Source organism: Oncorhynchus clarkii, chromosome 10 (assembly GCF_045791955.1).
Source record: "Oncorhynchus clarkii lewisi isolate Uvic-CL-2024 chromosome 10, UVic_Ocla_1.0, whole genome shotgun sequence".
Classification (NCBI taxonomy): domain Eukaryota; kingdom Metazoa; phylum Chordata; class Actinopteri; order Salmoniformes; family Salmonidae; genus Oncorhynchus; species Oncorhynchus clarkii.
The window spans coordinates 70756236-70783753 of NC_092156.1; the positions used below are offsets into that span (position 1 = coordinate 70756236).

General features: G+C 44.8%; 1 protein-coding gene across 2 annotated transcripts in view; it reads left to right on the plus strand.

Annotated features, from left to right (window-relative positions):
* LOC139419724 (CXXC finger 4) overlaps positions 1-21434 on the plus strand; it is a 32486-nt gene extending 11052 nt beyond the window's left edge. For both annotated transcript variants that reach the window (XM_071169712.1, XM_071169713.1), the window contains one exon: positions 19324-21434. In XM_071169712.1, coding sequence (XP_071025813.1) covers positions 19324-19368 — 45 coding nt within the window. In that variant the 3' untranslated portion in view covers positions 19369-21434. The remainder of the gene's footprint in view (positions 1-19323) is intronic.
* Positions 21435-27518: the final 6084 nt, after the last annotated feature.

Sequence of the window (27518 nt, forward strand, 5' to 3'; positions counted from 1 at the left end):
GGAACCCGTGTGAAGGGAGAAGAGCGGATGTTAGTAAGTGCAACGAGGCCACTGCGTCAACAATGGCAGTTTAGGTCTTAGCACATTTACAGAAGGATATTCATCTAATTGTAATATAGTGTTTCTCAGCTATCATTTAGAATATGGTAGGTGCAATGATGAGGTGTCTATTGTTTTCAGGAAGAATCAGGAGAAAACAACCTGTTTGTCTGGGTCTGAAATGGCTTCCTATTCTCAATGTAGTGCACTATAATTGACCCCTATTCCTTGTTTACCAGTAGGGCACTATATACTGTAGAGGATAGGGGTCATTTCAAACACAGCCATTGACAAAACCCTTTCCAATATCCCTCTGCCTCTCTTTCTCTCATCCAAGGGAATTGACAAGGAAGTGAGTTTCTGACATCTATTTGTGGTGGATATAGAGATCGGTCAGTGCGGTTAAAGCGTCTCAATTTCTGCAAGTCAGATCCACGCCTATCACCACCACCTCCCTTTACTCCGGGTCTGCTTTCAGATATGAATATTTCATGCCAAGCATCTGATACCGTGTGCAGCGAGACATTTTAAGGCTTTTTGTTGTTGTTGTTGTTGTGATTGAACCCCTCGGGGTTAGAGAATGTCACTAGAGGAGTGAAGTCAATCGCTGCCCCCCGAGCAAAGAGGATAGAATGGATGGTGCCTCTGTTGATGACATCAGGAAGCGTATTTTCCATTCACAAACCAGGAAGGACGTTGTCCATTGAAATATAGAGCCGTTGTCACTTTTGCTGTTTACGTTCAATGACAAATGTATTGTATAGCTATGGTTGTAGAACTAGAATCCACCATAGAACTATAGAATGTTGTTTATATTCTAAAAGGAAGTAGTTTTTGTCACCATAGAACTATATCATTCATTATTCTATGGTTGTCACACTGAGAGAGATAGTTGGAGTAGTTCCACTGTGAAGAGCAGTGGGAGGATCTGGAAAGGAGCTGGTTTATTTTGACGCGGTGTGACCACTTTCTGTGTCTGATCAGTGTGGAGCTGGATGACCGAGCAGGGGGTCGTCTGTTTAGATTAGTTCAGTTTTAAACGCTTTGCCTTCAGCGTATCACGTTGCACCGTTGGCTGGCTGTTTTCTGGCTACGCTGTGACTGGGTGTCGGTTTTCTGTTTTAGTAGTTTGTCTATCTTGGTGTCAATCAAATCTGTGTACGTTTGAACCTCTTCTCCTATAGCATGACGTTAGTGTGTCACCTTGTTTTGTTGGCTGGTTACACTGTGAATGTGTTGGCTAATTACACTGTGAATGTGTTGGCTGGTTACACTGTGAATGTGTTGGTTGGTTACACTGTGAAAGTGTTGGTTGGTTACACTGTGAATGTGTTGGTTACACTGTGAATGTGTTGGCTGGTTACACTGTGAATGTGTTGGCTGGTTACACTGTGAATGTGTTGGCTGGTTACACTGTGAATGTGTTGGTTGGTTACACTGTGAATGTGTTGGTTGGTTACACTGTGAATGTGTTGGCTGGTTACACTGTGAATGTGTTGGTTGGTTACACTGAATGTGTTGGCTGGTTACACTGTGAATGTGTTGGCTGGTTACACTGGGAATGTGTTGGCTGGTTACACTGTGAATGTGTTGGCTGGTTACACTGTGAATGTGTTGGTTGGTTACACTGTGAATGTGTTGGCTGGTTACACTGTGAATGTGTTGGCTGGTTACACTGTGAATGTGTTGGCTGGTTACACTGTGAATGTGTTGGCTGGTTACACTGTGAATGTGTTGGCTGGTTACACTGTGAATGTGTTGGCTGGTTACACTGTGAATGTGTTGGCTGGTTACACTGTGAATGTGTATCTATATTAGAGGTCGACCGATTATGATTTTTCAACGCCGATACCGATTATTAGAGGACCAAAAAAAAGCCAATGCCGATTGAATTAAAAAAAATCTTATTTTAATTTTATTTGTAATAATGACAATTACAACAATACTGAATGACCACTTATTTTACCTTAATATAATACATCAATAAAATAAATGTAGCCTCAAATAAATAATGAAACATGTTCAATTTGGTTTAAATAATGTGTTGGAGAAGTGTTGGAGAAGAAAGTAAAAGTGCAATATGTGCTATGTAAGAGAGCTAACGTTTAAGTTCCTTGCTCAGAACATGAGAACACATGAAAGCGGGTGGTTCCTTTTAACACGAGTCTTCAATATTCCCAGATAAGTTTTAGGTTGGAGTTATTATAGGAATTATAGGACTATTTCTCTCTATACCATTTGTATTTCATTAACCTTTGACTATTGGATGTTCTTATAGGCACTTTAGTATTGCCAGTGTAACAGTATAGCTTCCGTCCCTCTCCTCGCCCCTACCTGGGCTCGAACCAGGAACACATCGACAACAGCCACCCTCGAAGCATCGTTACCCATCGCTCCACAAAAGCCGCGGCCCTTGCAGAGCAAGGTGAACAACTACTCCAAGTCTCAGAGCAAGTGACGTCACCGATTGAAATGCTATTAGCGTGCACCCCGCTAACTAGCTAGCCATTTCACATCGGTTACACCAGCCTAATCTCAGGAGTTGATAGGCTTGAAGTCATAAACAGCTCAATGCTTGAAGCACAGCGAAGAGCTACTGTCAAACGCACTAAAGTGCTGTTTGAATGAATGGTTACAAGCCTGCTGCTGCCTACCATCGCTCAGTCAGACTGCTCTATCAAATATCAAATCATAGACTTAATTATAACATAATAACACACAGTAATACGAGCCTTTGGTCATTAATATGGTCGAATCCGGAAACTATAATTTAGAAAACAAAACATTTATTCTTTCAGTGAAATACGGAACCGTTCCCTATTTTATCTAACGGATGGCATCCCTAAGTCTAAATATTGCTGTTACATTGTACAGCCTTCAATGTTATGTCATAATTATGTACAATTCTGGCAAATTAATTACGGTCTTTGTTAGGAAGAAATGGACTTCACACAGTTCGCAACGAGCCAGGCAGCCCAAACTGCTGCATACACACTGACTGCTTGCACAGAATGCAAGAGAAGTGACACAATCTCCCTAATTATAAGAAATTAAATGTTAGCAGGCAATATTAACTAAATATGCAGGTTTAAAAATATATACTTGTGTATTGATTTTAAAGAAAGGCATTGATGTTTATGGTTAGGTTTGGTGCAACGACAGTGTTAAATCACCACCCGTTTGACGAAGTAGGCTGTGATTCGATAAGAAATTAACATGCAGCGCATCAACTATATGCAACGCAGGACACGCTAGATTAACTAGTAATATCATCAATCATGTGTAGTTAACTAGTGATTATGTTAAGATTGATTGTTTTTTGTAAGATAAGTTTAATGCTAGCTAGCAACTTACCTTGGGTTCTTGCTGCCCTCGCGTAACAGGTAGTCAGCCTGCCATGCAGTCTCCTCGTGGAGTGAAATGTAAGGCAGGTGGTTAGAGCGTTGGACTAGTAACCGGAAGGTTGCAAAAACATATCCCCGAGCTGACGAGGTAAAAATCTGTCATTCTGCCCCTGAACAAGGCAGTTAACCCACTGTTCCTAGGCCGTCATTGAAAATAAGAATGTTTTCTTAACTGACTTGCCTAGTTAAATAAAGATTAAATAAAGGTGTATTTTTTTTATTTTTTTTACAGATTTCCGATTGTTATGAAAACTTGAAAATCGGACTTAATTAATCGGCCATTCCGATTAAACCGGTCGACCTCTAATCTATATAGTTCAATGTTTTTTAATATTTTTAGTCTCTAGTCTCAACTCTGGACCTCGAAGCCAGTTCCACTAAGTTTTTGTTCATTGTTCCTCTCTAATCAGGGACTGATTTAGACCTGGGACGCCAGGTGGGTGCAATTAATTATCAGGTAGAACAGAGAACCTGCAGGTTCAGGATCTCGTAGGGTCAGAATTGAGTAACCCTGGTCTATACTGTAATCTACTGTCTAAATGTCTTCTGGTTTCAGTCTTAAATTTGATCATGTATCAATACTATTACTATACTATTAAATAATGAAACATACTGAATAATTGTGTGTTAATTAGCCATGGGCTATACTAATAGTGACTTAGCGTGGGAAAGAGGGATATCTAGTCGGTTGTCCAACTGCATGTATTCAACTAAAATATGTCTTCCGCATTTAACCCAACCCCTCTGAATCAGAGAGGTGCAGGGGGCTGCCATAATCAACATCCACGTCTTTGGCCCCCGGGAATGTGTTAATGCTTGTTAGGTCAAATGTTGTTGCCGCTTTTGAATGGTCATAGTGTCTGCTAACTAGTGGTAATAGTTCATTGACAGGTAATGGATATCAAATTTTTTGGCTTTTTTTAATTGTCTAATTTTAATTGGTTAATTTTCCCTGAATATTACTCATCTCTGTGTGGTGCTACAGTACCTGTACAGTATAATTCACATCTCAACTACAGTGAAGAGGCTATTCTGCAGTCCTTTATTGATGACTGTCTGCCCATAGCCTTCATCAGGGTTTTCACAACTAAAACTGTACTGTTTGTGATGCGGTATACTTTATAATATGTAGATTTCTCCATAAATATCCCTGCCTCCTAATTTAGCCCCCCCCCCCCCCCCCTAGTACAGACCTGTATGTTGGCGCCAGTCCTCCTCTTCTGGATGCTGTCGAGAATCTGTGGAGAGCTGCTCTCACTCAACACACACACACACACACACACACACTCGCTCAGCTCTCCTACTTTGCATTTTGATTTAACATTTCAGAGGAGCTGGCAATATGTTGCCTCCCTTAGGCCCTCTTTCCACCAGCCACACATGGCTTCTTCTGGTCGCCACGCCAACAGGCGCTCACTGACACCGCTTGTTCAAAGGGCTGGAAGTTTCCTATACTCCAGACCCCTCAGGTACCCTGCGCCTGCACGCCTTGACGTGTGTCCCGTAGTTTGGTTTTCGGTTTCCTTCCCATCTAACCTCCCCCTGTTTGCTTTCTCTCTCTCTGCCTGTCTGTTTTTCCCATTTTAGAACGCCACTGACCTCACCCTCTCTCTCTGTCTTCCTTTTGTTTTCTGGAAACCTCTGTCGCTCCAAAGTACCCCAGATAGGGTTTTCTCCCAGTGGAGTGTTGGCTAGCTCTCTGCGGAAAGGCTTGGCCGGACTGCTAGTTTCACAAGTGGAATTAGGTGAGGCTAATTTAAATGGAGTCCTGTAGGGTACAAAGTATTAGAAATGTTTTGGTCTGTGAAACAAACATATTGAGTTTCTTATTGGAGAATTCCAGACTAGCACCTCCCCACTTCCAAATGTTTTCTCCCTACTGAACACAGCCAGATCTTATCTGCTGTGGAGCTGCAGACGTAAAGATCTGACTGACCCAGGGGCCAACCCCCCCCCCCCCCCCAGCCCCTCTGTAGTAGGTCAGCCCCCTCTGACTCTATGTGTTGGGATTTACCAGCCGTGATAAATGGGGGTGGTTGTCTGAGCAGCGTTCGAGAGCAACAAGGACTTTTTTAATTTGAACCTAAATATCTTTGTAATATATCACAGACGGTGAGAGCCTTTTTTAAACAGTGGGAGCAGTTTGATCCGTTCGTTCTTTGTCAGAGAGGCTGAATAGCGAGTACTTTTTATACTGAATTAGTTTCTTTACAGGGCTCAAAATAATACATTCTTCAGACTAAAAAAGGAATCAAATATGTACAAATCCTGCTTTCAAAGGTTTCTGTCCCTTCGTTGTACTGGATTTTGATGACGAGTTGTGTTTCTAGGTTGATACAGCTCAATACATTGGTCATCAATGTTGGACTGTGGATGTTTAATTTTACACTAGGCTATTTTCATTCGAAATAATACCTATTTTGATATTACGGACGTTAACACACATTATGGCAGTGAAGTGTGACTGACTATAGCATTGACAATAGAGCGATACTGTGAAATATATAGCACAAACAATAGGACTACCTTTCCATGTTTAGACCAGGTTTTACTCTTACTGGGTCACTTGATAGAAATAGAATCCCTAGAATGGTAAAAACCCCTTTAGACCTTGTCAATTTGACTGGGAATGTCTGTTCTTGTCATTCTAACGTAATGGTTCCACCTCCATCCCATTGCCAGCCCAATGCTAAACTGGATAAAACTGTACATTTCCACTCCACTCGTCCCCCAAGATGAAATTAGTCCCAATGGCTATCTCAGTGTAAATCTGCTACTATAGAGACGCCGTAAAGTACAGCTCCTATAGGAATACTGTAGTGTAATTACGTTCCCCCACATTAGCATACGGTGGCCCAGGAGAGTCAAACTGAGCAGGGCCTCCGGCGGCACTTTGCCATATGGTTGTCTGGGTCTCTCAGGGCGATATTTGGCAAGGCTCTCGCAGAAGGTCAAATATCAAGTCGGAGGACTGCGCCAGTATTGCATCTATGCTAATTGCCCTCCTCCTCTCTCTCTCTCTCTCTCTCTCTCTCTCTCCCCCGCTCTGTCTCTCCCCTTCCATTTCCCATACTCTCTTCCTTCTCACAATCTCTTTTTATCTGTTCTCTCGCTCTCTCTCAATCCCTCTCCTGTGACCCCCCCCCTCCCCCGAGCACCAGCTCTCTTAAGAATGCCAACATACACCCCCGCCCCTCCACTCCGTATCGAGCAGTCAGCAAAAACCTCCCAAATTCCTCATTACTCACGAAACATCCGCAACACACTTAGCTTGATTTGCTCCGAGGATGCATGATCAGTTGGAGCGTGGGACGTGCGCGCTCGCCCGGTGCACGCCAGGGCACATTTAACCCACTGTTACACTATTAGAGAAGTGACTTGGGTAACTTAGGTTCTCTGTCTGCTCGTATTAGTGCAGTGTTGCGGATTGAGACGAGGTTTGATTGGTTGGTTGATGTCTTTTTGAGGTGGTGTCTGTCGTGCGTTCTCATTGGAAGACAGATGGTGTGGAAGAAAGATCTGGCTCAGGTGAAAGTAACAGCTTTATTCCAACGTTTTGCTTCCTGTACATGCTGCTTTGGGAAAGGCCTATTCAAGGGCCAATGGAATAGTTTGACACTTTGCATTCCTGTCATTTATTATTATGTTATTTAATATGTCTCGCTTTGCATTGAAAAACCATGTAATCGTCTTTATCAGCTGCTTAATAAGAGGCTAAAGTCATTTCAATGACATTTATGAGACACTTCTCTCATAAAGCTTGTTAAAGGTGTCCTATAGCGGTTTGGTTATAGCACTTACAGGATCATTATAGAAGTACAACGTTACTTAACAGTGTGTGTGTTCACCACCTGTACTGTCTGCAGCCATTTTAAGACCTGGCTGGAGGATTTACATCTCAACTGCTTCAAGTTCAAGCGCTTTTAATTGTTTAAATATTCATGACCTGTTAATATTTATTTACCATTTTATGAGTTTTTTTTTTTTGTTGAAATAAAGATCTTAAAAGGCTTTTGTTACTGGGGTGATATATCTATCTGACTGATCTTTACAGTTGTATTGCTACACTTAGTCATCATGGGTGTTGAGGAAATGTGGGGGTTGATATCCTGATGGCTCTCTGTACTGATAGGCCTAGGACTCATGGCTACTGAAAAGAGAAGGGTTCATCTATAGGATTGGCCCGACTTTTTCATTCCCATAGCTGGGCTGCACTCGACAAGGCTTTTACTGCCCTTATGCCCTTACTAGTAGATGGGTTAGCAGAAACATGCAACTCTTAGAATTAAGACTGTTATTTAAGCAATAAGGCCCAAGGGGGTGTGGTATATGGCCAATTTACCACGGCTAAGGACTGTTCTTATGCACGACGCAACGCTGAGTGCCTGGATACAGACCTTAGCCGTGGTATATTGGTCATGCACCAACAAACCCCCAAGGTGACTTATTGCTATAATAAACTGGTCACTAACATAATTAGAGCAGTAAAAATAAATGTTTTGTCATACCCGTGATATACCATGGCTGTCAGCCAATCAGCAATCAGGGCTCGAACTGCCCAGTTTATAATATAGGATTAGTCATTGTGGTTTTGTTAAATTACATGTTAGAGCATTATTTTGGTATGATTCATAGATTTATGAGTAAAAGCCTAACTGTGTTTGATAAACATGCCAGAATGAATATTGCTGCTGCACTGTGACTATTGCTGCTGCACAGCCGTTCTGGCTAAAACTAGTTCATCTGTTGCACTGTGACTATTGCTGCTGCACAGCTGTTCTGGCTAAAACTAGTTCATCTGTTGCACTGTGAACGTGTGTATCTAGTGTAGTGGAGCAAACGAGCTCGGCCACAAACCATACTGCTAATCCACGAGGAAGAGTGATGCATCTGATACTGGAGAGGATTTCATCTCAGCGCAAATGGTTTATTCCCTTTGCTACGTCTCAGCTCCCAGCCCCCCCCCCCTCCCCATTTAACTTATCTCCAGCAGTGCTAACAGACCACCCCCCCCCCTCCCCATTTAACTTATCTCCAGCAGTGCTAACAGACCCCCCCCCCCCTCCCCATTTAACTTATCTCCAGCAGTGCTAACAGACCACCCCCCCCCCTCCCCATTTAACTTATCTCCAGCAGTGCTAACAGACCACCCCCCCCCCTCCCCATTTAACTTATCTCCAGCAGTGCTAACAGACCCCCCCCCCCTCCCCATTTAACTTATCTCCAGCAGTGCTAACAGACCACCCCCCCCCTCCCCATTTAACTTATCTCCAGCAGTGCTAACAGACCACCCCCCCCCTCCCCATTTAACTTATCTCCAGCAGTGCTAACAGACCACCCCCCCCCTCCCCATTTAACTTATCTCCAGCAGTGCTAACAGACCACCCCCCCCCTCCCCATTTAACTTATCTCCAGCAGTGCTAACAGACCCCCCCCCCCCTCCCCATTTAACTTATCTCCAGCAGTGCTAACAGACCACCCCCCCCCCTCCCCATTTAACTTATCTCCAGCAGTGCTAACAGACCACCCCCCCCCCCTCCCCATTTAACTTATCTCCAGCAGTGCTAACAGACCCCCCCCCCCTCCCCATTTAACTTATCTCCAGCAGTGCTAACAGACCACCCCCCCCCTCCCCATTTAACTTATCTCCAGCAGTGCTAACAGACCACCCCCCCCCCTCCCCATTTAACTTATCTCCAGCAGTGCTAACAGACCACCCCCCCCCCTCCCCATTTAACTTATCTCCAGCAGTGCTAACAGACCACCCCCCCCCCCTCCCCATTTAACTTATCTCCAGCAGTGCTAACAGACCACCCCCCCCCCCCTCCCCATTTAACTTATCTCCAGCAGTGCTAACAGACCACCCCCCCCCCCTCCCCATTTAACTTATCTCCAGCAGTGCTAACAGACCACCCCCCCTCCCCATTTAACTTATCTCCAGCAGTGCTAACAGACCACCCCCCCCTCCCCATTTAACTTATCTCCAGCAGTGCTAACAGACCACCCCCCCCCTCCCCATTTAACTTATCTCCAGCAGTGCTAACAGACCACCCCCCCCTCCCCATTTAACTTATCTCCAGCAGTGCTAACAGACCCCCCCCCCCCTCCCCATTTAACTTATCTCCAGCAGTGCTAACAGACCACCCCCCCCCTCCCCATTTAACTTATCTCCAGCAGTGCTAACAGACCACCCCCCCCCTCCCCATTTAACTTATCTCCAGCAGTGCTAACAGACCACCCCCCCCCCTCCCCATTTAACTTATCTCCAGCAGTGCTAACAGACCACCCCAACATTTTTTGATGGTTATCGTTGCGTAGGTAATATTCTCTCTGGTTGAAGATAGATGTAGAAGGGGGGTGTTTGCGTTATGGCTGACGTTTGATGCAGGGAAGGCGGCCGAGGTTGTGTGTGTGTGTGTGTGTGTGTTGGGAGTGGAGCAATGGCGTGTAGGTGAGTGGTCTGTCCGTGATGGCGGTCTTGGATGGATGAGGAGTAGGATTATAAGCAGGCGTTGGGTGGCTGGAATATTGGCTAGAAGCATCGATGAGATCTCAAGCACGCACGTAAACACACACACACACCTCTCAGAGTGCAGGTGGTGATGGATTGCCGTACCTTCCAGGTGTGAGTCTCTGCAACGCCCCAATATTCCCTCAGAAGGACGTGACAGGCAGTATATAACCCATCAGTTAAGGCTGACTGCATCGCTGCTGAAACTTCTTCCAGGCAGGGAGAACTGGGCTGTGTCCCAAATGCACCTTATTCCCTACTTGGTGCGTTACTTTTGACTGGAGGCCAATTGGCCCTGTTCAAAAGCGATGTACTGTATAGAGAATAGGTTGCCATTTGGAACACAGCCGTGGAGAGCGGCCCAGAATCTGTGACTGGCTCTCTCTCCTACCTAGGCTACACTTTGGTTGGTTCTGACAGCTTGAGTTTCTTTTCCCCCACATCCTTCCTCTTTACCTTTGTCTGCCTCCACTTAAGAGCGTAAAGAAATTCATCAAGGTGATTTTTTTCTTCTCCTCTTAACCGTTTAATTTCAAGATGTTCCGACATGATGAAGGGGCCTATCTAGACAGTAGCAGCCTGCTTTGCCTTGACGTGGCGTTGCTGGGCTTTGTGGCAGCGGGAACTTTGGGGCGGAAAAAAATAACCAAATTGTTTGACCTTCGCTTGTACTTGAGTTTCAGTTTGGGTTGCAGTTGTTACGGCGTGTGGAATGTGTTTTTAATTACAGTTGAGAGGCAGCGCGTTGGGAGAGACTGCAAGCCTAGTGTCAACGAGCGGGTGCGGGGGTGTTTGTGTCCTCACGTGTGTATCTATAGCTTTGTGTGTGTTGTATTTTATTAGCAGAACACCAGGGCTGTCAGGATTGACTCCTCCAAAGGATTGCAGCAGTTGTTGGAAGGTGGCCTGGTTCCCAGTCAGTCTAGCCGTTAATAAATAATGGCTGTGTCAGGGTAACGTATGGATGGGGGCGGTGTGTTATAATGAGGCGTTCTGGAGCAGAGCACATCAGGCAGTCGAGAAGAACACCACTCTCCCCAGACTGCTATTCACTTCAGTTCAGCCTCCCCTGGTGAGAGTGTGGAGGGGAAGGAGGTCTGCCCAGTGACAATGAACTATGTGTGTCTCCTGAGAAGCTTCTGTCTCTGTCTGTCTCTGTGTGTGTGTGTCTGTCTCTGTGTGTGTGTGTCTGTCTCTGTGTCTCTGTGTGTCTGTCTGTCTCTCTCTGTCTGTCTGTCTCTCTCCCTCTGCTCTGATTTTTCAGACGCTTCACACATTTTTCCCAGACTCTTTTTTTTCATCCCTAGCGCAGTTTCTTTTTCTTTGAGCGAGAGGGAGGGAGAGAAAGTAGTAAAGTTCCTTGAATATTCTGTTCAGTCAGAAGCATAAAGAGAGAGTGTGTGGCCGAGCAGGGAGTTAGTACTGCTCAGAAATGGTCTGGCGTAATTACGGCTGAATTAAGTTTCATGACCGTAGCGGTGGGGAAGAGTGTGTGTGTGTGTGTGTGTGTTTGGGGAAGGGAAGGGGAGATTGTAAGAGAAGGTTAGTGCCAGACATGTCTCAAGGGAACCAGGGCACATTTGCAATCACCCCAAGTTCAAAAGGGTAATTTATTCACAGTCTGTGGTTAAAGTAGGGCTGCTCTGAATGCCAGTGGGACTCTTCCTCCTGGAAGCAGCCGTCGCTGCTGAGCCGTGTAGAGAGAGCGGGAGGGCGGGAGAGACGGAAGAGACAGTATTTTCATTTTCTCTCTCCTTTTTTCCCCCTCTGTTCGTCTCTCCTAGATGTTGTTGTTTCAAGCCCGGCCCTGGGTGGCGTCTTTTAGCCCACGCCGGCGAGCATATTTCACTTTTACGCTCATTCACATTGACGTGCGGGCGTTGATTGAATTTGAGGTGCTGCGGCGTGGCCCATTATCGTCCTCATCGTCTTGAGTGGTTTATCTCTGGACCCTACCAATGCTACACTCTGCTCTGTGTGACGCCTGCCTGCCGGGGGTGTGTGTGTGTGTGTGTGTGTGTGTGTGTGCGCATTAGACTGTGAATGTGAGAAAGAGAAAGGGAGGAGGGATGTGTTTGGGTGCTATCTGGTGTGTGTTATCACAACAGCCCTGACAGACTATCAGATCAGGGGGGTTGATTATGAGTCAGCAGCCCTCTCCTCCTCATCCCACCTTTCTCCTCCCCCTCTACCTCTCACCCCCCCCCCCCTCTACCTCTCACCCCCCTCCTCCCCTTTTCAACTCTCATCCCTTTTTCAACCCTCCTCCTCTCACCCCTCCTCCCCTCCTCCTCCATCAGGACACGCCAGACTCCCACCATTAACTACACTGCCATGGTCAATCAGCATCAGCTGTCGTCAGGACCTCACTGTATCCTTCTAGGAGAGGAGGCCAGACTAGTGCACATCTATTTTTTTTGGTCACATACATATATTTAGCTAATTTTATTGCAGGTTTAGTGAAATGCTTGTGTTCCTAGCTCCAACAGTGCAATAATATCTAACAATACACATATTAAAAAGTAAAATAATGGAATTTAGAAATAAATAAATATTAGGAAGAGTCCGGAGTATACATATATTTATACCACAGCATTGCTGAATACTTGTTTCTGATTGTCTAGAAGGGTATTCTAGTATGGACATTAAAACCAGATAACAGGACACCTTGAAATCAAGATGCAATATGCGCTTACACATTCAGACCATACTCGCTACAAAGTCACAGAAAGCTAAACCAACAACTACACAAAACCACATTGTAAACGCAGGTCCAACGAGGAAAAAAGTTAGCTAGTATTGATTTGTTTTTAGAGACACATTTTTTTGGAGCATCTGATGTCCTAACGTGGTGAGTGATGAACATTAATTCACTTGTCCGGTCCTCTCCGCCACTAAAACTGTCAAATCCTCCCACATGTTTCTATTTTCACCAGCTGTTTTCAGCAACTGATCTTTTTGAATTTGATTGTCATATTGGCAAGTTTGCTACCAACAAATATTTAGCTAGCTTTTACCGTAGTCTTTGATATCCAATACGGTCTCCTCGTAATTAACAGAGTTGACGAGTGTTCTGACGAGAAGGCAAGCTTTTCTAGCTCTACCAGGCAAAATCAGGCATTATCAGCTTATTGTTATGGATGTATCCAAATGAATGTCAATAGAAAACAGCTACTTTGCTGTTATTCTGGCTGCAGATGTCGTGACTGTGTAGCTGGTTAGCAGCAAGCAGGAGATAAGAACGTTGCCACGGAGCATGGCAGCGGAACAAAGAAAGAACGACTTGGTCGCGGGTATTGTACAGGGTATTGTACAGGGTAATGTACTGGGCAGAGGCCGGCTAGTGTTGACAATTTAACAGTCTGATGGCCTTGAGATGAAAGCTGTTTTTTCCAGTCTCTTTGTCCCAGCTTTAATGAACCTGTATTGACCTTGCCTTCTGGATGGTAGCGGGGTAAACAGGCCGTGACTCGGGTGGCGGAGTTCCTTGATGATCATCTTGGCCTTCCTGTGACACACCGAGTGCTGTAGATGTCCTGGAGGGCAGGCAGTGTGCCCCCGGTGATGCGTTGGGCTGACAACGCCGCTCTCTGTAGAGCCCTGTGGTTGCGGACGGTGCAGTTGCTCTACCACGTGGTGATACAGCCCGACAGAGTGCTCTCAGTGGTGCATCTGTAAAAGTTTGAGGGTCTTAGGTGCCAAGCCAAATTTCTTTAGCCTCGTGAAGTCCATGATCAGCTCCTTCGCTTTGTTGAGGGGGAGGCCCTCACCTCCTCCCTGTAGGCTGTCTCTTTGTTGTTGTTAGTAGTCAGGCCTACCACTGTTGTATCCTCTGCAAACTTGATGATTGAGTTGGAGACATGCATGGCCACGCAGTCATGTGTAAACCAGGAGTACAGGAGGGGGCTGAGCACGCACCCTGGGGGTCCCCTGTGTTGAGGATCAGTGGAGTTGTTGTTTACCTTCACCACCTGGGGACGGCCTGTCAGGAAGTCCAGGACCCAGTTGCAGAGGGCGGGGTTCAGACCCAGGGCCCAAAATGCAATGATGAGCTTGGATGGTACTATGGTGTTGAAGGTTGAGCTGTAGTCAATGAACAGCATTCTTCCATAGGTATTCCTCTTGTCCAGATGGGATAGGGCAGTGTGCAGTGCGGTGGTGATTGCGTCATCCATGGATCTATTGGTGCGGTATGCAAATTGCAGTGGGTCTAGGGTGTCAGGTAAGGTCGAGGTGATATGATCCTTAACTAGTCTCTCAAAGCACTTCAGGATGACAGAAGTGAGTGCTACGGGGCAATAGTCATTTAGTTCAGTTACCTTTGCTTTCCTGGGTACAGGAACAATGGTGGACATCCTTGAAGCAAGTGGGAACAACCGACTGGGATAGGGAGATATTGAATATGTTCGTGAACACTCCAGCCAGCTGGTCTGCGCATGCTCTGAGGACGCGGCTAGGGATGCCGTTTGGGACGGCAGCCTTGCGAGGGTTAACACGCTTACACGTCTTACTCACATCAGCCATTGAGATGGAGAGCTCACAATCCTCAGGAGTGGCCGTGACCCGCGTCGGTGGCACTGTTTTCCTTGAAGCGGGTGAAGGTGTTTAGCTTGTCTGGGAGCAAGACGTCGGTGGCACTGTTTTCCTTGAAGCGGGTGAAGGTGTTTAGTCTGTCTGGGAGCAAGACATCGGTGGCACTGTTTTCCTTGAAGCGGGTGAAGGTGTTTAGCTTGTCTGGGAGCAAGACGTCGGTGGCACTGTTTTCCTTGAAGCGGGTGAAGGTGTTTAGTCTGTCTGGGAGCAAGACATCGGTGGCACTGTTTTCCTTGAAGCGGGTGAAGGTGTTTAGCTTGTCTGGGAGCAAGACGTCGGTGTCTGCGACGTGGCTGGTTTTCCCTTTCTAATCCGTGATTGTCTGGAGTCCCTGCCACATACGTCTTGTGTCTGTGCCGTTGAATTGCGACTTCACTTTGTCTCTTTGTCTCACTTCGACTTCACTTTTCCTGTCGTTTTGCTTGTCTGATTTGCCTTATGGAGGGCATAACTGGACTGTTTGTACTTGGCCATCGTCCCAGTCACCTTGACGTGGTTAAATGTGGTGGTTCACGCTTTCAGCTTTGCACGAATCTGTCCACGGTTTCTGGTTAGGGTAGGTTTTAATAGTCACAATGGGAACAACATCCCCTAGACACTTCCTTGTGAACTCAATGTTATTCTGGGGCAACCCGGAACACATCCCAGTCCGTGTGAACTCTGACTTCCTGTCTCCCTCATGTCCCTTTTTAAAGATATTTACCTGAACTCTGTGGCTCTGCTTTAAATGTCAGGGCCTTTCCAGTTTGGGGGTTTGGAGTCATTTGTATTTTTCAGGGGAGTTGTGAATCTCTTCACTCGGTTAAAGTCCAACCCAGTAGTGGCTCACGTTGTGTTCCTTACCTGTGTGTTATTGTAGCTGGGTAGTTATGCTCCTCTGGCGGCCTCAGAGTTCCAGTGGTGTTGACGTGAGGCTGAGCCGCTGCGTTACCCTGGCTTGATATGAGGTGAAACCTCAGTGTTACGCCGGGGACAGGGGAGCAACACTATCAGCCCTCCTCACCCTCCTTTTCCCTTTCTCTCTACTCTGCTCTCTCTCTGCTCTCACACGCTGTGTCATTCTGTTTTGTTTCTCCATCTCTTTCTCTCCCTCCCTCATCTTATTTTTCTTCTCCATTTATCTACTCCCCCCCCCCCCCCTCTCTCTCTGCCTCCTTTCTCTCTGGCGGTGGGTTGATGGAGTGATTTCGATGGGATGCTGCGGAGGCAGGCAGGGGAGCGAGGAGACGTGGAGCTGTGCTAATTGAGCTGCCTTTGTGCCTGGTCACTGCAGTGAGCCAAGGCAAGGGACCTGGGAGAACGAGGGAATCTGAGAACACACACACATACTCTGTCTCAGACACACAATGCAAGCAGCACTCAAGAGTCCCCACCGCCAAATAGATCGATAGCGCAGGACTTAACAAAACGGAGACATGGCGAGCGCCCACATCAGGGTCATTATTGTGGAGAGTGGAGCATCTCACTTCCATCCAGGGACTGATCAATGACCGAATGTATGGATCAACATAAACATCATCCCCTTACCCTCCTTTCTCTCACTGCCTCAGTCTTCTACCTAACAAACTGTCATGTTTCTGGACTAGCGAAGCTTATACCTTTTTGCACACTCAAAGCAAACTGTGTCGGCTCCATTATTTATTTTAGCAGTGTCCTTTAAAAAAAAAAAATGTAGCATGGTTCAAGCGACTTTGGTGGATGTGTAACCCGGCTAGCTCAGTACAGCATGGTTTGGCATGGCTCTGTCATGTCAAATGCCCTCTGGTAAAGTATCATGTTTTAGGAGTGTGGTGGTGGAGTGAGCTTCAGCACAGGGTTCCATGTTGCTTATTGTTTTTTCTTGCTCTTAGAATGTAGATCCTGGTTATTGGACTAACACATTGCGGCACTCCCATCTATTTCTTTCACATTCTTATTTTGGGGTTTAATTTCAAGGATCTGCTCCTGGTGGAGGTTCTTTCCCATGGCTGGGCCGCTTCTTAATTACGTGTGAACATGGAAATGCGTCTCGTACTGCGGATTACTTTTAGGCTCCTCTCCCACTCCTCTCTCTCTCTCTTTCTCTCTCTCTCTCTCTCTCTCTCTCTCACTCACACGCTAGCTGTCTGCTTCAGCTCTGTAGCTCTCTCTCTCTCTCTCTCTCTTCCTCTCTCTCTCTCTCTCTCTCGCTCACACGCTAGCAGTCTGCTTCAGCTCTGTAGCTCTCTCTGTTGCCAAGAATCTCTGTCTCCCTTTCTCCACGTTTCACTCCAAATTTCACACACATTTTCACTCTTTCAGTTTGTATTAGCCGACATAATTCTGACACTCGCCTTCATTCATAGATAGTTTGAGACGTTTGTGGGAACCATGTGTTCGGAACCTTCACAGCCTTGCTATATTCTCTTTCAGTATGTTACTTCAGTATTTGTTAAGGCATGACACGTTATGATGTTGGCTAACTCTCTGTTACCTGCGTCTGGACCGGGTTCCATTCTCCTGGATTCTGCTGTGTCCCATCTTTCATTCCCACCTCTATTCCAACCAGAGGAGAAGCTTTGAGGACATTCAGTCATTTCCATGTTGTGATCTCCAGTATTTCATTTCGCCTTTTTGTATCGCCAACAGGCGACAGTAGCGTTAGCCTGCCAGTACAGGTGGGAAGTAGATGTGGGGGAATAGGTTCCTGTAAGTGTGGGGTTATCCTGCGTTTTAGCCCACTTGAAATAATGGTAAACAGAGCACTCAACCAAAGAGCAGAGGAAAAAACATCTAAAAAAAGTGTGTTAATTGAATAAATGAATCCATGGTTGTGTTGAACCTTACTAATTGAATAATGTTGCCATAAGATGTACTTTAAATGCTTTCCTGGTTGGCTGACGGTTACACTGAGGGGGAGGTAGTCTGTAAACTCCATTAACTGGGCCTGTAAATTAACCTACATTACTAAAGTGGTAAAGTGGCATTTTTTCAATTAGCCAGCTAAATACTGTAGGAATTTGTAGGAATGAAACATGTCTTTTCTAATTGTACAACTGCTTACTTTCTCTGTATACTGTAGGAATTCATACTGTAGGAAAGTGGTGTCTCGCGATTTAATGTATGAATGCTTCCCGTCTAATTAGTTGAGACATTACTGTGCTTGTGTGGGTTTTGTGAAGTGGAAAGGGGCAGGTGACATAACGGACCAGAGAGGTTATGATGAAGCCATTGTGCGTCGTAACCCATTCTGATTGCCTCGGTTGCTCTAGTATTAGTGTTTACACGACGTCAACCCTTCTGTTGCTGTGGCCTAACGTACTGTATTAGTGAGCTTCTCTCAGAATATATTAGAAGCTGTTCTACGATGTAGGCGATCCGGGGGGGGGGGGGGGGGGGGGGGGGGTGTTGTAATTCCATATTTGGATGAGTAGGCCTGTATTCAGTGATGTTAGTGTTTGGCCGTATTGATAGAATTGTAGCCTCCCTCCCTCTGCGTCACTGGTTCACTGACTGACTCGCTGGTACATCAATTAGTTGGTTGTTGTTACACAAGTGCTTAGCAGTATGCTTGGCCGCTAACCCATCACCTGGTTCACTAACACAGTGCTGGATCTCTACCCATGTTCCCTCTTGAGGTCCGATCTGTGTGACTTTCTAGTGAAACACCTGTTTTGTGGTGGGAAAATGTGCATTTGCATCCTTGTTTATTGTTGCAATATGTTGTATTGTTTCAACATAATGTTTCAATATAATGTTGCATTGTTGCAATATAAAGTTGTGTACCTGGTATATCTCACATGGCAGTTTTGTTGACAAAATACAGAAGGAAAGTTGAATAAATTGTATGTTGCTGGATCTTTTGTTATATGCACCAACGGGTGATTGAATGAATACATAATTTGCGTACCAATATTTAAGCTCATCCCACGTAGGATTATATGACATACTGTATCATAGCACCAGAATTGGCTAGCTACTTGTTGTTAATGCAGCCCACATCTTGGTTATATCAGAGTACCTAGCCCTAAGACACTCATCCACCTCCTCTGTGAAGAGTCAGTGATTATACTCATATTGAAATATCACATTTCCCCTCCTCTCTCTTCCACTCCTCTCTGCTCAGAGTAAAGTGATTTTTTGTTTCAATCAGACACCACCATTTCCATCGAGCTGGAGGGGAAAAAACACACAAAAAACAGCTAATTGGTTATGGGGATTTCCGGGGACTCTTTTTTTATGTTGTGAATTAAAAATGGTAGTTGGTTTCCAAAAAGGAAGTGGCTGTCACTCCAGTGTAGTGGGGCTGGCGCGGCCCCAAATTGAAATGACGCGCTGGTTCCCCCTCACTGCGGCTGGAGCTTCCCGTAATTAAACGCCTCATTGTTGCATCATGGGAATTTTGTGGTGAATATTTCATCATGGTGTAGTGATTATTTGGGTGTGGGTGTTTTTTAGGGAGGTGGGTGGTAGGTACTGGAGGTGTCTTTAACCTTGGGACGCTCTTAGAGGAAATTAGACGTGGGGATAACTAAGGTATGTCTGGGTTGAAGAAGTGAGTGGTTTGACTGCTCAGCTGTTGTGGTCTTTCTACAAACAAAGTATTCTTTGTGAGAGAAAATAAAGATTCTAAGGTGAAATCCGGGCCACCTCAGACAACATACAGTAGGCCTCCTGGTGTCCCAGTGGCCTTGTATACTGTACTCACATTTTTTCCCCTTGGTTTTAAAATGCTCAAAAGAAGAAAGATACACTTTTCCTTTCGCCTTGGTAACTGTTGCTAACCGTTTGCCTTTGCTCTTTTCGTTTCTCCTACAGAGGACACCAGTCAACAATGGCGAGGCATTCCGGTGGTTCTTTTAGAGCGCCCGACCTTAGTGACATCAACACGCGGTCAGAGGTCCAGTTAGAACTCTGATGACATCACTGCAGGAAGCACTGGGGGTTCAGAGAACCCAAACAACCTCCCAGTTTTTAAACCAGGAGGCAGAAACTCTAAAAAGATGAAACAATAAACATTATGGTGTTGGTTTAACTCTGTAATTTCCTTTCCTGTGTAATTATTGTACCTTTTGACAGTATCATAATGTCTATTTTCGGTGTATATGAATGTGTTTCAGTGTTGTTTGGCTGTAAAGTTTACAGTCAATCTTATGTAAAGGACTCAATGGACAATCATCACCGATACGTCAACAACAAAGATGGCCGCTGCTGGGATTGATCATGTGATCGTCACACACAACCGTGGAGCAATAATCTTTAAAGTTGATTATTCTGCTTGTGTTTTCCCTTTATTTCCATTTTCAAATGATTATATCGAAGCTGAATTATTTTTTATAAAATGTGTCATTTTTGTTTAATGCTTGCATTCCCTGTTTGTGTGTGCGTGCCTCTGACTGAGGGAAACTACAAGGTCCTCCTTGGTAAATGTCATGTATCATATAAGTGACGCACCATGCCAGAGAGAACGGCATTATTATTTAGATGCTTTCATTTGGGGTTTCTTTCAGTTTTTGTCCAGCACGTTACCGAAACAGGGCACATTGTCTTGTGTAGCGAGTTGTACTTTATTGGAAAACAAAAAGGAGCATCGTTGTGTTAGTTACTGCACAAAGGGGTGGTTACGAGCCAGACTGTTTCTCTTCGGTTTTGATACGCTTCAAAGATGGTGTTATGATTGGCTATTTCATGTAACTGTCTTGCCACCTCCTGAACATCTTCTGGTTTTTGTTTGAAATACAAAGGTCATCTTATAGGTAACACTATACTTAAATCCTGCAGGTATAATGCCTCATTACTTATATCCTGCAGGTATAATGCCTCATTACTTATATCCTGCAGGCATAATGCTTCATTACTTGTTTATAAGCAGGTATGTTTAATTGCTTGTTTATAAGCAGGTATAATGCTTCATTACTTGTTTATAAGCAGGTATAATGCTTCATTACTTGTTATTAGCAGGTATAATGCTTAATTGCTTGTTTATAAGCAGGTATAATGCTTCATTACTTGTTTATAAGCAGGTATAATGCTTTATTGCTTGTTTATAAGCAGGTATAATGCTTTATTGCTTGTTTATAAGCAGGTATAATGCTTCATTACTTGTTTATAAGCAGGTATAATGCTTTATTGCTTGTTTATAAGCAGGTATAATGCTTCATTACTTGTTTATAAGCAGGTATAATGCTTTATTGCTTGTTTATAAGCAGGTATAATGCTTTATTGCTTGTTTATAAGCAGGTATAATGCTTCATTACTTGTTTATAAGCAGGTATAATGCTTCATTACTTGTTTATAAGCAGGTATAATGCTTCATTACTTGTTATTGGCAGGTATAATGCTTCATTACTTGTTATAAGCATGTAATGTCCGTTAGAATGTCTTATGAGGTTTATGATATAGACTTGCAGACTAAGTAAAGTGTTACTGGTTATTACCCCCACGCTGTCTAAAAGGGACTTATTAATAATACTAGTAAAGGAATTCTGAGGTTAAATTAACATTATTCAAATGGGATATTAAGTCAACAGTACAGTTTACATATCTGACAACAGTTATATACATTGTTCACTGTGAGTATCTGTCTGACTACAGTTATTCTGGAAGTACGGGACTTTCCATACCTTTCTCCTGCAGAGACCACAATAACAACAAATGTCTGTTGAGCTGAAGCCAGAAGTGAACACATTCCAAAAACGACAACAAATTATTCAATAAATGACTCATCGTCTTCAAAACCCTATTGTTGCATGTGTAAATGTGTTTTGGTTTTAAAGATGAACAAGAATTTGTATATTGTTGTTGTGATGCTTTTATGTGTTAAAATAAAAAAAAAGGACTAAAAACAAATATTTTGAATGTCAACGAATAACGCAACATTTTTATCCTCACATTGTACAATTAAATATTGGATTATGATTCACCTGCAATGTTTTTCCTCTCTCATTTGCTGCTGCTGCGAAGCATCACTCAAACAACAACGAGGAGAGGATATATAAACGGCATTGGTTGCATCCCTAGTCACGTCTCCCCCGGAATACTAAAATGTCGCATGGTGGAAGAGAGTCATTCCCAGAGGCAGCAGGCTTTAAAGAACTAGTGAAATCCCATGTGGTTTGTCACACTGGTAGAAGGAGGAGGGGAGGGGGCGCCTGAGATGGCTTGTGCAGCCCGAATGATTTCCAGGTCTGGGGGGGGGGGGTTGGCGAGAGTAGTGAGGGGGACAGTGGAGGAGGGGATAGAGGGGTGCATTCGGGTTTGCTGTGAATTACTGGGGTCGCTGAGGAGACGGTGGAAGATGAAATCATCCGGGACCGACTTTTTCCTCCTCGGTAACGAAACCCACGCAGCCGTAACCTGCGTCTTGAGCTGCTGGCGGCAAAAGGCCTGAGAGAGGAGAGCTACATTGGAAATCGTTCTGCGTGCATTCCGCGGCAGATGCGTCTGTGTGGCAAATCCCCGCCACCGCCGGTGATGGGAAGGTGATAAATAACGTGCATCGGGAGCGCCGGCCGCTGAGATTAAACCATATCAGAGATTGGCTTCCTCTAATCCCCCTCTTCTCCTCCTCCCTCTCCTCTCCTGGATCAGTCTGGAAACTGGGATTTAAAGTCCTCAGGCCCCTGTGGTACCGTTTTCCCCCTCCTGCACTGAGAGTGTGGGGGGAAGGGGGGGGGGGGGGGGGGGTCAAGTAAACGGGATGAAGATGTATGAGCTGAGTATTCTCCCATGAAATGTGTGCAGCGCTCATCTCGATGGAGATGGGAATGGAGCTAGGGATGGGGACTTGGTGAGACAGGCTGTGCCAGGAGGACTCTATACAGCAGGGGTGGGCAATCATTTTGGCTCGAGGGCCACATGGGGATTTAAAAAATCAGCAGAGGGCCACACATTTTTTCCAGACCGGTTTGTTTGTCAAAAGCAATTTGTGGGCCAGAAAAAGTGCAGGTGTTTAAAAATATGTAGTTTGATTATCATTTCTAAATACTTTCTATTTGGTTTTAGAATGTTCAAAATAATTTCCAGCCCCCCTTCATAGGATTTCATTAGGGTGGTTGGGTCATAGAATGGAAACTCTAACGTCCGTTTTCCCGGATCAAAATGAAACCTAGACCTAGGGCCCCAAAACATGTCCTTAACCGGGTGAGCATCCCTCCCTCCCCTGCATTCAGAAATTATATTCTCCATTGAGTAGGCAATTTAGTCCAAACTATAAACTTAATTTGTGTCTCGGAAACCAGCCCTAAACAACAAACCTACACTGTACACTGTTATAATTAGTGAGTTGCCCATAGGAATATAGAATGGGCTTCTCCATTTAAATCCATGATGGCATAATGAGTGGACGTTGCAAGCCCTTTCTATGGATTCTATTTCTATGGTGATGCCCTTTTATCTTCCAGGGGGAATACATCCAGGAGATTAGATGCTTACCCCCAACCATGCCCTTCACTGAGATTTGGAGTCCTTGTGGTCCTCCTGGTAATCCCTTTAGGGATTTCTGACTGCAGGGGAGGGATGCTCACACCGTTAAGGAGTTATCCCTGGCACACAGGACTAGCACAGGGAAAACGCACAGTCACTTTCTTGGAATGAATGAATACTGGAACGCTGCTCAGGGAATGGGAATGTTGTTGATGGGAAATATGGAGTTTCCAGTTGGGCGGAAGTGATGCGTCTGTATCCTGACGGTGCAGGTTTTTTCCTCCTTTAAACCTGCAATATGTCACTTTTTGGGTCACTTTTTGGGTGACCTGACCAAATTCACATAGAAATTCACATAGAAATTGAAAGCATGTATAAGAAGCAGTAGAGCTGTTCTATATGCGTTATTTCTATGCTTCCGGTTCTTAAGTTATATTTTTGCATCTTTTCCTTTGTGTTTTGTACACCAGCCACAAACAGCTGGAAATGCTATATTGTTGGTTATAGAAAATATATTTAACAGCAGTTAGATGGTACAATGATTCTCTACACTATACTTACTTTTTTTTTTTTTTACATAAACTGAAATTAGGCAAACTATTACAATTTTAGCAACCAGAAATTGGCGTAGTGATTAATGCATAGTGCATCTTTAACTGCCACCTCATCTAAAATAATGTTTTAGTTTAAGGGCCAGGTGTTTTTCCTCATCACGTGATCTGACCAGACATGTGTTTATCACTACAGGCTGTGGTTTAGGGCCAGGAGTTTTTCCTGATCAGGTCATGTGGTCATTCTAATGTACTGTATGTACACGGATGGGCCTAGCTAGCTATTCATTTCAAAGTATACAGCTGCTGTGTTTTCTATCCGTTTTATGTTCATCCTAATGTGTATTCTAAATGGTCTCTTTCTCCATCAAACCTACACCCTCACATCCAACTCCGTCTGTGAGGCAATAGTTCATGTATACACAGTGCACACACACGTGCGCGCGCCTTCCCCAGTGCACGACATAACACTTGGCCACTCTGGGTGAGTCACACCACACAGGAGAGGAAAGCGAGACAGAGAGAAAAAGAGAGGGAAGCTTGATGTGTCACTCTCCCACCCACCCACCCTCTCTCTCTCTCCCACCCACCCTCTCTCCCACCCTCCCTCTCTCTCTCTCCCACCCCCTCTCTCTCTCTCTCCCACCCCCTCTCTCTCTCTCTCCCACCCACCCACCCTCTCTCTCCCACCCCCTCTCTCTCTCTCTCCCACCCACCCACCCTCTCTCTCTCTCCCACCCCCCTCTCTCTCTCCCACCCTCTCTCTCTCTCTCTCTCTCTCTCTCTCTCTCTCTCTCTCTCTCTCTCTCTCTCTCTCTTTCATTATTTATTTAACTGTCTGCAGTTATTCCGTCGCACGCATATTGATGCGGAGAAAGCAGGGTGTGAGTGCGTGTCAGAATCATTCCCTGACGAGGGAGACAAGGTGGAAGTAATCAGCGGAGCGCTGATGCTATATGACAGGCCTAGAGCCGCCGGTACACATTTAAGAGCAGGTAGGAGGAGAGGAGGAGGGAGAGAGAGAAAGAGAAAACACATCTGCCCTCTGAAAGGAGTTTGTAGTTTAGTCTTCAGGGTGAGAAGTGTTTTCAAGGAACTTCAAAACGTTTTTTTGGGGGAGGAAAAAAATCACCTGGGCTCATATTGTCTGAGGTTATGAAGTCTCCTCAAGACAAGACTCAGCTACCCGTATGCAGGTGTAACAGGAAAGACCTTAGAAGGTCAAGCCTTTATGTACCAGGTAGGACTTTCGAAGGCCAGTTCATTTCCTGCTTACCATAGTGATTGAAATAAGGCACTTGGAGAGACCTACCCATTTGCCTGAATCTTTGAGCATTTGATTGTAGGCCTCAAAACTCTTGAATGTTTTACAGCCCACACACATAAATGCATTAACATTTTCAATGATTTGTAGCTGTGTTGCTGTACAAGACATAGGTGGAGAGAGTTTGGCCGAAACTGACAAAGGGATTCTACAGTGTTGGTGACTACTATGTTCAATCAGTACCGATATCCAGATGTTTGCGGGGGGAGACCATTCAGTTCTCTTTCCAAGCTGTGTGATTGATTGATTGAATTAATATTCAGTTCACTATTTGCTGCTCACAATAAACATGATTTTATCAATTCAATTAATCTGATGTGTACTCATGCAGCGTCAGAAGAAATGTTGTTGTGTTTTAACCTCTGAAGGCTCCCATTCTGTTTTGATTTTAATAGACTCTTTAGAAGCTGAGTGAATCTCAAAAGTCTTGCCTCAATTCCTTGCATTCTCTCTCCTCTCCTTATAACACATTGGAGAAAATTAGGGAGGAAGCGCAGACCTTCTCCAATGTGTTTTGAGAAGGATGCAGAGAATCATATTTTCACCCCCTTCCTGAAGAATGTGCAGGCACCTCCTTGGCTTGCTCTCTGCTCATTGGCTCTCCCTGTTCCTCTCCTGCTCTCTGAGGCAGGTAGATTGATTAGTTATCCTGCAGCCTCCTGAGTGAGCGTACTGAACCCTGCTGTCTCTCGCTCCCGCCCGCGCACACACACACACACACATACACACCATCTGCTCATCCCTCTGACAGACTCCAGTTTCCAGGGTAATTGATGAATGGGGAAAGTTAATATGTTTAGGGTACGTCCCCCACCATTCCACACACACACACACACACACACACACACACACACACACACACACACACACACACACACACACACACACACACACACACACACCACAGGGGGATCAGGCCAGCCTGATTGATTGATCGGGGTGGTGAGCCTCCTGACGTCCACTGACATTTCTCCACATCATTTAAACCCTCCTTTCCCCCCGGTGGCAGGCCCCAGACTGACCACTGAGGTATTAGCCAATCAAAGTCACTCACTGGAGGTGTATTTCAGGGCGGCAGCACTGAGGCTCGCTATGCAGACGGAGGCTGTGTTCTAATGTCCACTGTTTAGAATGCATCTCTGATATATGGTTTCATGCTCATTTTGTATGTTAGTGTGGCCTGTGGACATTGGAATAGAGACCGGGACTGGACATCATGGAAGACAGGAAAGGAGCCTCAGTTAGTAAAGGAACTGCCTGTAGTTAGTAAAGGAACTGCTCATACAGCAGTCATATTGTATCTTATAGACAAGACAAAGTGTTGCCTTGCTTGAGGTTGGACATAGTTTTGATGTTCTGCTTTTAACCACTCAAATCTAATCTGACGTAATAGGAAGGCAGGTGTTAAGTAGATCAGTGTTCCATCTGTGTGTTCTAAAACAATATCATTTCAGACCATTGTGTTGCTTCCAATCTGTTTTAAGCCTTCTAGGGTAATCAAATTGACTTGTGTCAAAAGGACACAGAATGATGTCATCGGGCAACGCTACCAAGGCTCAGAGCTAATGGAGTGATTGGCAGAGTGACAAGTCGCATATCTACACTCATCAAATTAGAAAAATTCCCAGAGTAACTTATTCAGTTATTTACAGCAATCTTTTTCAAACGTGGCGATAAAGTTGTTTTAGATGTGGATCCGACTCATTTAAAATAATGAAATCGGCTACCGCATAACTCCCACACACCTCAAACCTCTATGTTTATATGAATGTGTTGACTTGTTGTGGCATGACACAGCTGTGCTTGTGGGGAGACCGTACGCTAGTGTGTGACAGTAGCCTATACTGATAATCTCGCCAGCTGGATCAAATGTAAATTCCCAGTCATCACATTTTTCATTTCCAGAAGCCCATATGCATCATCCTTCATAGAGCGTTGTCACTGTGACTGATCTACCAAGATATACGTCAATCCATCTATATCCACCCATGCATCCATTCATCCACTCGTTTATCATCCATCCATCTATCCGTCCGTCTATATTAGACAACCCTTCTTGGATATTCATAACATTATCAATGTCAGTTAAGGCATGGCCTAGCAGCCATTTTTGACTGGATAGAATAAGTTATTAGAAAACAATACATTGGATTCAATACATTGGAATTTGAATAACATAATTGTCCACATGTGAAAATGTGCCTTTGGCTTCACAACATGGTTGAGATAAAAACGATGATCAGGAGCAACATAGCCAAAACACTGGTCTCCCTCTTAGAAACATGGTGGTGGGATATAGTAATGGGGGTGGGGGGCGGGGGTTGATGTGCCACGTCCCATTGAGGTCACGGAATGGCAGATGCATTTACCAAAGCAAACCGCCAGGAGAAGCTCAGTACTTCACCTGTCTCTGTAGATTAGGCCATCACCTCGTCCGCCCAGCCCATCATATTTAGAGCCACCACTCACGATTCAAAATTCATAAAACCACCAGAAACTAGGGTGGTATGAAATGTTAAAGTGCTGAAGATGGCATGTTTTAGTACACTTACAGGAAGCATGGGGTCGCTCCATGTGAAAACATTACTTTTGACGACTTTAAGGATTTTCCCAATGTCCATAAAAGTGTCGCTGATATTAAATGAAACTGACATTTAAGTACCTCAGTAGCTGGGTTTCCATCTGATTGGCGACAAATGTTCATGTGAATATTC